Source organism: Sinocyclocheilus grahami, unplaced genomic scaffold (assembly GCF_001515645.1).
Source record: "Sinocyclocheilus grahami isolate Dianchi unplaced genomic scaffold, SAMN03320097.WGS_v1.1 scaffold592.1, whole genome shotgun sequence".
NCBI lineage: Eukaryota > Metazoa > Chordata > Actinopteri > Cypriniformes > Cyprinidae > Sinocyclocheilus > Sinocyclocheilus grahami.
Window position 1 is genome coordinate 825,224 of NW_015505771.1, and position 11,394 is coordinate 836,617.

At 37.1% G+C, this 11,394-nt stretch overlaps 1 protein-coding gene across 1 annotated transcript in view; it reads left to right on the forward strand.

Moving 5' to 3' along the window:
• The window catches only part of LOC107557186 (rap guanine nucleotide exchange factor 1-like), a 34,163-nt gene that overhangs the window by 6,987 nt on the left and 15,782 nt on the right, over window positions 1-11,394 (forward strand). Inside the window, exons 2-9 of the mRNA XM_016240510.1 lie at window positions 5,284-5,483; window positions 6,682-6,838; window positions 6,987-7,075; window positions 7,213-7,359; window positions 8,585-8,673; window positions 8,813-8,957; window positions 9,115-9,123; window positions 9,272-9,418. Of these exons, the coding sequence (XP_016095996.1) occupies window positions 5,284-5,483; window positions 6,682-6,838; window positions 6,987-7,075; window positions 7,213-7,359; window positions 8,585-8,673; window positions 8,813-8,957; window positions 9,115-9,123; window positions 9,272-9,418 (983 nt within the window). The remainder of the gene's footprint in view (window positions 1-5,283; window positions 5,484-6,681; window positions 6,839-6,986; window positions 7,076-7,212; window positions 7,360-8,584; window positions 8,674-8,812; window positions 8,958-9,114; window positions 9,124-9,271; window positions 9,419-11,394) is intronic.

Here is an 11,394-nt window from a genome sequence, read left to right on the forward strand (position 1 = left end):
TTTAACCCAACAGTTGGGTTAGTCCATATTTGACCCAACCCAGCATTTTTTTAGAGTGTACACCTGAATTCAACCTTTTAAAAACATTTTTTTTGGTTCACACCATTTTATTGGTTCACATTTGAGATTTTTTACAACAATTATATCTCCTAATATCAGTTTTTTTAGACAGCAATTAGATTAGGAGGGAGATCATTTCAAGACTTTTACCTATACGTCTCAGTGCCTTAAGAGAAATAGGCTAATTTCACACATCTTCTTAAGAGTTTCAGAAAAGAAGTCAAAAATGGTTCAGATATGGCAAGATACGAAAGCCAGTTTTTATAGCTCTGAGTTCTGACTGCATTTCAGCAATTGACTCATTTGGGTCTTTTTTTTTTTTTTATCCTAAGGAATTTTATGAGAAACAAAATAACATCATGAACACTTCCATTGAGTCTTTTGTGCTGTGAAAGACTATCCTCTGAACAATAACATTTTCTTCTGGGATTTCATCTTCGCTTGGTTAACATGAAAGGCATCACCTTAATATGCTCATAATGATAATTCATATATCTAAAAATATATGTTTATTGGTAAATATCAGCAGTGGTTGTTATACCCATCTGAAGGCCAGCAATAATATAAAATAAAAAAAATATTATATTATGTAATTCCCTCAAAATTATTATAATATAATATAATATAATTAGTGGTGTCAAAATCCTTTCATATCAAAGCATGAAATAAACTACGTGCATGCAATTTCGTGGTCAGTTAAGTCATGAAGTTAAAACTGTGCATGCATGTAATATATTTTATATGATTCACATTTAAGAACATGTCTCTGAAATGGTTTTCAAAACTGTCCTGGAGCAGCCCAGCACTGTCTCACTAACACACCCGATTTAACTCGTCAGCTCATTAATAGAGACTTTAAGCTCTGAAGTGGTTCAGAAAAGGTAAAAAGGGTTGAGAGAAAATATGATGCGTGTCAGATCCAGCAGCGGCAGCTCTTAAAGAACCACCGAAACAACCGAATAACCAGCTGCTGTGATGTCTATTAATCAAAGGACAAAGAAAAAAAAAAAGAGGAAAAAATAACTTTTATAGCTTTAAGGATTCATCTATATTTGATTTAGAATTTCGTGTTTGATAGCTTCAATTTCTGTATATTTCTGCTGAAGGGCACAGGTAAACATGACATTTAATGGGTTTATGTGAAGATTGTTTTGAGTTAACTTAAATTAGATATTATTTTTTAAAGTCTAATAAATGTTACAATTAATAGCTCTCAATTATACTGTAAAGTTGAATGGCTGTAGTCAATGGTTAAATATTATGGAGGGGGGGGGGCAGTTTTTTAGAGAAATCAGTATTAAAATAAAAAAGATGCCATTAAACAGATATAAAAATATATATATTGTCTTTGTTGTTTGTACATTTATTTGACGATTGAATGTGAAATGATTGCAATATAAAAGTATATTTAAAAACTTTAATGTTAGGTGGTATTATTAATTTCAGAAAAATGTGTGATTAATTAGTTAATTTTTTTAATCGATTGACAGCACTAAATATAATATAATATAATTTTTTCCACTTTTGCTTATATTGTCAATGTGTCCTTTTTGCCGTATGGGGGCGACATTACTGCAGAAATCACACACTTTCACTCACCATCATCATCTACAGAAGTGTGTGTGTGTCTGTGTGTGTGTGTGTGTGTGTGAGAGAGAGAGTGTGTGTGAGAGAGAGTGTGAGTGAGTGAGTGTGTCCAAACACACACAGCCCAGGACCACACCGACCGGTCTGTCTCCTTAAGATGCTGGAATAACGGCGAGAAACGTACATCTTTCGATTGTTGATCGAGACCAGCTCACTTAGTCACCAAAATGTCTGGAAAAATAGACAGTAAGCAAGGTAAGCGTTTACCTTTGTTTACCTTTATTAATAATTTGCAGATGAACTTCAGTTAGCCGCGTTAGCATTAGCGTCAGACGAGGGTTCAAGGCCACTGACAGGATCAAAGCATCTTATCTTTATCTTATTTGTAATGGCCAAACGCGACATATAAACGCCTTAGATGATATATTCAGGTCTTTAAATTAATTTATAAGATAATCTGGTATTAATGTCTACATGAGTTTGTCTCAGACAGCTGTATTTGGGTGTGGACGGAGCTGCTTATAGCGCTGTTGTTGACTTTAGTTAGCTGTCCGACTCGTTTTTATCCAATTTCTCCTATTTGTTGTTTATTTTAAATATGTAGTTTGCGTTTTGTTGCACTGTTTATCTGTAGAGTTTGTGTTACAGTTGTTTTTGTGCTGCTAGCTGGTTCTTTCTGGTCGTGTTTGGTGTGTTTTAATGGTCTGTTGTCCACAAAATGTAACGTTACTATTCTGTGTATTTAAACGTTACTCATTAACGTTAATATTAATAGTCTGAACTGTTTATATGATACGTTTCGCATATATGTTGTATAAGTGCTCTTATAGTTTTAACGAGCTTGTGACACAAGTGACAACATGATATAGATAGTTTCTGCGTAATTAATACAGTCGAATTATATACGATACAAATATGTACAGCTGAGCTGGGTAGAGAGATGCTCCTGGTTATGAGATACTACTCCTGACCTGTTAACTTCAAGATTTTTACTCATGTTTTTGTGACTTTTGATGAAATAGGTTACACTGACAAGTAAAAACCAATGTCACTTCCTTTATCAGAAGTTTTAGGGAAGTTTGAGACATTTACTATAGGTTAACAGTTCACTCAGAGCTAGACAGACAGATAAACAAGCGATTTGGATTATATATATATATATATTTACATTTAGACATTTAGCAGACGCTTTTATCCAAAGCGACTTACAAATGAGGACAATGGAAGCAATCAAAATCAACAAAAGAGCAATGATATGCAAGTGCTATAACAAGTCTCAGCTTAATGCAGGACAGCATGTTTTTTTAATCATATAATAAATAAAAAGAAAACAGATAGAATAGAGCAAGCTAGTGTTAGAGGCCTTTTTTGCTTTTGTTAATCAGTAGTAGTCAGAATTATAATTGTATAATAAATAAAAAGAAAACAAATATATAGAATACAATACATATATTTATGTATATATATATATATATATATACACACACACACAGTATGTGCTGAAACATTTAAATGGATGCAAAATGCCATTGCATCATCTTATCATTAATAAATATATCTGTGGTTTATGCATTCTTTTTTTATGGGTTTGTTTTTTGTGAAAGGGGGATAATTGTATCTAAATTTTAAAGCTGTGATTTGAATAAAGCTGTTTGGACTCACCCATTCACTCCAGTGGATCTGTAGATGAGCAAGGGATGTAATGCTAAATTTCTCCAGATCTGTTCTGATGAAGAAACAAACTCAGCTACATTTTGGATGGCTTTTGAATGAGTCATTTTCTAATGACTCATTTCTCCTTTAATACGTTGATTCAGAAAGATTTGAATCACTTGATTCATGTCAGGGTAGTTTAGAGACAGTGGTGCAGAAATTGTTCAGTGCACATTTTATGTTTTACTCTCCTGCACTCAGTGACTGTATGTGTGACTTTTTATGAATAAAGCAAAATGTATTTTATCTAACCTGTGAGGTTGCCAGCATTGACACTTCCTTGCTCTGAGGAAATTTTGAATCACTTGTCGGTAACTTCTTGTCAGAAGTTCAGTTATTCATCTCTAAATGGCCCTGCGATGTAGATGCTGGTTTGCGTAGGAGGATGTTGTCCAGTGTCTTCTAGTTTCAGACATATCTCTTGAACCGCCCTTGTTTTAGCTGGTAGAGATGTCTGCATTATTTTAGTAACAAAAGAATCAGAATTTGGAAAGGGAAGTTTTTTTGCTCTTTTTAAGTTTATCAGGTCATGCTGACGATATTTTTGTCTTCATTTTTCTTTACGTTGCCATTTTTATGATATAGAGCTGTTGTGAAATGCAGTGTTGCACAAATCTGTTTGATTGAGAATGATTGCTTTGTAGGATAAATCACAAAATGACAGTTGAAATCAATGCAAAATGCATTACAAATTCTTGTCTAAAAACAAGTTTTCATTTACCAGACAACTTTACTTTAATGAAGCTTCTTGCGTTGATGTTTTAAACCCAGACTCTGGGGGTTGGGGGTTGGGGGGGGGGTCAGTACAGATGTTGTGGTTGACTAGTTTGTTTCAGAAGAGGATATGCAAAAAAAAAAAAGAGGATATGAATTAGTGACACTTTCCACTGAGTGAGGATCTAGAAGCGGATGGAAAGATCACGTCCTCTGAAAGCACAAGCACACTTTATTGGTTTGCCATGTTTTTATTAGCAGAGCAGCGCGTTTTCTTAGACAGTGGTTCAGGAAGTTGGCTCTCATGGGAAATTTAACCTGTTTAGATTAGCAGTCACATCAGTGACTCTGAGATAAGACAGATATGACTTCCATCATCCTGGGTAATTCCAGTCCTGCGCAATTTAAATTTAAATGCATTAACTTTCAGTAACCGCTGAATTTGCTGTTGAGGTCAGATTACCAATAACAAATTTAAACGTTAATTGACAATCTTTTCGTTCCATGAAAATGGTCCTAAAATATTAATGACAACTCACCCAATTGCAGATTTTTGATTGTGCAAATCATAATGTCCTTCCTGCTGAAACCAGCTGCTTCTGACTAGCTAGTAATTAGTATGTTTATCATGTTTCATAATGTACATTATGTTATCATAATGTACATTATCATGTTTATGCATAAGATATAAACTAAAACCCATACACCTTAATTAGGTTAGACACCTTATTGAATTTAACGTGGATGAAAGCGTGGCTCTGAGGGATAGACTTACCGTTTTTACAATGGCACACACTGTATAAAGGTCCAAGATCATGTCATTTTCACAACTCAGAACTTTCAAAACTGTTTTATGGAGTTTTTGTATACTGAGGTTTTTATTTTTCGTCAGCTAAACAGTCGGTATGTTCTTAAACGGCACAATCCATTAAACGCGCTGTACTTCTATCCCTCACAGCCTAATTTTTGTGAAAAAAGTAATTTTGGCGCTACTCTGACTAAGGTCTCTTGGCTATTTATTAAAAGTGCCAAACTGATCCTGACCCAACTTCCTGTTTTCAATAGGAAATATATCAATACACAAAGAAAAGCTTACATATTTGATATGTGTTTTTCTTTTTTGTGTCTCCTAAATACTTAATCTACGCAAACCCAGCTTTCAAAGCTAGTATCCACATGAGTCGAACATCCTGACAAAACTCCATTAAGCTCCCTTGTCGGAGTCTTTCCGGCTTTGATAAGAAGGATCTGTATCATATGATTTTAAAGTTTACAGAGCACTCTCGCAAACCCCGAGCTCTTCATTCCTTTAATGTGTGTGAGGATAAATTGCCCCTAAATGGTTTTGTGGCCTGCGCAATAGTGTCATCACCAGAATTCATTCCAGAGCAGCACGCTCCAAGAGAGCGGTAAGTCCCACTGTGACCAATTCAGTTTGTAGTCGAAGAGGATTTCACTGTGTACACAAAGGCCTGTGTCTCATCTCGCATATATTCCCAAGATACAGAATAAGGTTGATGTCTCATAGAGCAGTGAACTGGAAAGCTGCTGCTTAAATTACTGCAAGATGACATGAATACTTTGGATAAGTGTAGTTATGGTTAGCTAATAATAAAATTAATAAAAGTAGGGATGCACGATATATCGGCCACCATATCGGTATCGGCCGATAAATGCTAATTTTTTCTGTTATCGGTATCGACCTGATAAGAAAATTTGGCCGATATCTTAAAGCGATAAATAATGCATTATTTCCTTCAGAGACACTTCAGATGCGCGCTGTTCGTTTGCAGCCTTTTGTGCAATTGTACGTTGTAATATTGTGTTTATTTGATGTATATCTGATTTATCTCATATAGAATGCGTTTGGTTAAGATAAAAGAGCGCTTCAGTTTACCGGTGATCGTCTTTAGCTCAGCGCACGCAGCTCAAACAGCAGTGCACAACATTAATAACTATGATTGGGAATGTTGTGTATATAACATTCTAATGAGAACATTATTATAATAAAACGTTGTGCATTCTTTGGGTTTAGTTGCTGTGTTTCAGCGCGTTGATATGGGAAGAGCGCATCCACAACAGGATCACACATTCTGACTATAGCACGCAATAACTGCATCATTTTGTACATATATAAGTTGTAATACTATGTTTGTTGTATTAATATTAATCTCAGGATGCATTTCCTTGAATTAAATAAGCTGCCAGCAAAACGCTTCAGTTTACCATGTTCATTCAGCTCTTCAGCTTCAGCACGCGCAGCTCAACGGCTGCTATTTAAAACAGTGGTATTAATTTGTTACTTTTTCAAAATCATTAATACATTATTAATAATAACAACCACTTGTATTTTTCTATTATTATTTTCATCAGCAATATGGTTTAGTAATTAAAATCATTTAATTATTGTCCGTGCAGAGGCTATTCCGTTTTATTGATCTATGGCGCATTCATTTTGATTCTTTACACGTGTAATGATGTCCAGTGGTAAAGCTGTTTTTGAGCTTCTTGAAAGAATTAGTGTTTCTTTTTCAGCTAAAAAAAAAAAAAACATGTTTTCTGCATTAACTATATAAATATTTTATTTCCCTGTCCATCTGTCACCAGTTCGAGAGTGTCCTCCTGTCTCAGTCGACTCTATCAAAGTCTTGCAAACCTCATTCGCTGGTCGGACCAAGTGATGCTGGAGGGGGTGAATTTGGAAGATAAAGAAACAGTTGCAACCGTCACCACTGTGATCAAAGCAGTGCTGGATGGTGTGAAGGTATTAATGTTCAAGTAGAACTCTGTTATGACTTGTCTTCTGTCTGACATCTGTTCTCTACCCATATTCCAGCTGTATTTAGCCATGGGTTTTGTTCTTAGTTGATAGTTTTGTGTGTAAAGCCGACTTTGCCTGTGGTTTCCTGTAGGAGCTGGTCAAAGTCGCCATTGAGAAGCAGGAGCACCCCTCCCCTACAACACCTGTCAAAACCCTGCTTCCTGCTGCCAGTCCACAGCGGTAAATGGAAGCCTTTTTTGAAAAACATTATGCCTTGAGAAATTCTTTAAAATTGAGGTGGATGATGTTGAAATCCAACTTGGGCTGTTGACCTGTAATATGATGTTATGTGTTGTTATGTGTTGTTATTATTACAGAGAGCCCCCTGTCATTGAGTCGAAGGAAACGGTCTTGGATGATACCCCTACCCCAGCCGAGGCCACAGAGACCCCAAATGATGTTCCTGATGAGGAAGTGGCCCCTCCTAAACCCCCTCTACCTGGACTCAAAGTGCCTGAACATTGGTATGAAAACATTTAGTCTAATTTTAAGCTTTATGGCCTTTATATATAAAATAAAAATATCAAATAAATATTATATACACATAGTGTTTTAATTAGAGCCCGACTGATATGGGCTTTTTGGGCGATATTAGGGAGTAAAAAAGGCAGAAATCGATATATCGGACGATATTCTTTGTGTATATTATAGTACAGTACCAGTCAAAAGTTTGGACACTTTCCCATTCGTGTGTCCAAACATTTGACTAGTACTATACAGTATATAGAATACAGTATATACATAAACAGAATATATATATATATATATATATATATACATAAACACATTTTTTGCAATGATCACTCAAATGTGGTGATCAAACACTTATAAGGAGGCAGGGCATTTAACAATTTAACAATAAACTTTATTATCCAAAATGAGTCTGACATCAGTGCACTAAACAGTAAAGTTTAAGTTTATTCAAATGTAATTCAATTCAATTCCATTCAACTTTATTCCTTTCCCTTGGAACTGGAATCGTGGCGGAATGTCATGTGAAGTCCACTTCGCAGGGCACTTACGGTCGAATAAGTCAACGCTTGAATGCTGCTGCCTGAACAAGAGACCACCTTACTGAGGTGAAAGTGTGGACTGGTGTCACTATCTCGCGAATGCTCCGGCGGATCTCTACCAAATTCGGGGGATCCCTTCAGCTCGAGAAGCCTTCTCGAACGCCACCCTCCGCGCGTCGGTAGCCCCCCGGGATTGCTTGATCGGTCGGCGCCGGACCGCAAATTTAACCACCCATAACTCTCGAACCCCGGGGGCTATCGACGCGGGGGTGGTCTCATTCGAAAGCAGGCCTCTAGACGTACACTCGATTCGTGTTCGAGAGGGTTCCTCGAGCTGAACGGATCCCCTGAATTTGGTGCGGATTCGCCGCGCCATAACGGCGATATAGCCGTTCAAATTTCAATGGTTTTCCATAGCTTCAGCTTTAAAGCGTTTCATCCAGGTCGCCAGTAGCAAACAATGCTGGACAAACTAAATACATTTCATCTGCATTATATGTTCTGTAAAAAAAAAATCATATCGGCGGCATATTCACCGATACCGATATATCGGCGACAGGCTCATATCGGCTGATAATATCGGCAAAACGATATATCGGTCTGTATATAGCCATGGGTTTTGTTCTTAGTTGATAGTTTTGTGTGTAAAGCCGACTTTGCCTGTGGTTTCCTGTAGGAGCTGGTCAAAGTTGCCATTGAGAAGCAGGAGCACCCCTCCCCTACAACACCTGTCAAAACCCTGCTTCCTGCTGCCAGTCCACAGCGGTAAATGGAAGCCTTTTTTGAAAAACATTATGCCTTGAGAAATTCTTTAAAATTGAGGTGGATGATGTTGAAATCCAACTTGGGCTGTTGACCTGTAATATGATGTTATGTGTTGTTATGTGTTGTTATTATTACAGAGAGCCCCCTGTCATTGAGTCGAAGGAAACGGTCTTGGATGATACCCCTACCCCAGCCGAGGCCACAGAGACCCCAAATGATGTTCCTGATGAGGAAGTGGCCCCTCCTAAACCCCCTCTACCTGGACTCAAAGTGCCTGAACATTGGTATGAAAACATTTAGTCTAATTTTAAGCTTTATGGCCTTTATATATAAAATAAAAATATCAAATAAATATTATATACACATAGTGTTTTAATTAGAGCCCGACTGATATGGGCTTTTTGGGCGATATTAGGGAGTAAAAATGCTTCCTGCTGCCAGTCCACAGCGGTAAATGGAAGCCTTTTTTGAAAAACATTATGCCTTGAGAAATTCTTTAAAATTGAGGTGGATGATGTTGAAATCCAACTTTAAATTTAGCTGGGCTGTTGACCTGTAATATGATGTTATGTGTTGTTATGTGTTGTTATTATTACAGAGAGCCCCCTGTCATTGAGTCGAAGGAAACGGTCTTGGATGATACCCCTACCCCAGCCGAGGCCACAGAGACCCCAAATGATGTTCCTGATGAGGAAGTGGCCCCTCCTAAACCCCCTCTACCTGGACTCAAAGTGCCTGAACATTGGTATGAAAACATTTAGTCTAATTTTAAGCTTTATGGCCTTTATATATAAAATAAAAATATCAAATAAATATTATATACACATAGTGTTTTAATTAGAGCCCGACTGATATGGGCTTTTTGGGGCCGATAGCGATATTAGGGAGTAAAAAAGGCAGAAATCGATATATCGGACGATATTCTTTGTGTATATTATAGTACAGTACCAGTCAAAAGTTTGGACACTTTCCCATTCGTGTGTCCAAACATTTGACTAGTACTATACAGTATATAGAATACAGTATATACATAAACAGAATATATATATATATATATATATATATACATAAACACATTTTTTGCAATGATCACTCAAATGTGGTGATCAAACACTTATAAGGAGGCAGGGCATTTAACAATTTAACAATAAACTTTATTATCCAAAATGAGTCTGACATCAGTGCACTAAACAGTAAAGTTTAAGTTTATTCAAATGTAATTCAATTCAATTCCATTCAACTTTATTCCTTTCCCTTGGAACTGGAATCGTGGCGGAATGTCATGTGAAGTCCACTTCGCAGGGCACTTACGGTCGAATAAGTCAACGCTTGAATGCTGCTGCCTGAACAAGAGACCACCTTACTGAGGTGAAAGTGTGGACTGGTGTCACTATCTCGCGAATGCTCCGGCGGATCTCTACCAAATTCGGGGGATCCCTTCAGCTCGAGAAGCCTTCTCGAACGCCACCCTCCGCGCGTCGGTAGCCCCCCGGGATTGCTTGATCGGTCGGCGCCGGACCGAGAATTTAACCACCCGTAATAATCCCGAACCCCGGGACTATCGACGCGGGGGTGGTCTCATTAGAAAGCGGGCCTCTAGACGTACACTCGATTCGCATTCGAGAGGGTTCCTGGAGCTGAAGGGATCCCCCGAATTTGGTGCGGATTCGCCACGCCGTTACGGAGATATGGCCGTTCAAAGTTTCAATGGTTTTCCATAGACTAAGCTTTAAAGTGTTTCATCCAGGTCACCAGTAGCAAACAATGGAGCGCGCTCTGCTGGACAAACTACGTAATTACACCATTCCAAGCATTTTATCCGCGTTATATGTTCTGTAATTCATCTGCATTATATGTTCTGTAAAAAAAAAATCATATCGGCGGCATATTCACCGATACCGATATATCGGCGACAGGCTCATATCGGCTGATAATATCGGCAAAACGATATATCGGTCGGGCTCTAGTTTTAATGTTATTAAATATTCAATATACGTATTTTCAAATATATACGTATATATATATTATATATTTAAATCTATTTATTTTTTAATTTATAAATAATATTTGATTATTATTTAAATAATGTTTAATGTTTTTTTTTTAGTTTTTCTGTTTAATTTAATTTTTATTTAAAATGTATCGCTAGAATAGTACAAAATCACACATCAGGGTTTTAAACTGCTTTAAGATATATCCTAAATTTTGGGGTTAAAAATGGCAAACCCTATAGAAAAAAGAAAAGGAAAAAAAACAACAGAAATGTCAGAACCTGTTGGGTACTGTGTTCATGGAAATTGCTGTTTATTTAGTGTTGCAAGCTTTATGCAGTGAAACAAGTGAATGTGATTGTAGGTGGTACTGCATTGTAGGCGAGCAGTTTATGAGAGGAAATATGAAGTATGCTGTGTTATCTTATCATGCTATCTTATCTGGATTACATGCAGTAAACATTTAGAGATCACAGGTGTGATGTGGTGTGCAACAGCATGTTGTGTATGTTTTAAGTACTGGGCTTGGCTACAGATGATTGCACAGACCCATCTCGGTTTGCGGGAAGCCTAAAAGAAAAGGTGTGAAAGAGAGATATAAATAGTGGTATTCTTGAGAATTCAGGTCTTTGTAGGGTGCAGCAGCGAAGGCTCGGCTTCCTCTAGCAGAGAATCATTGACATATGGGCTGTTTTCTGAGAAATTAACTTGAAGTTATAGACTGAAGGAG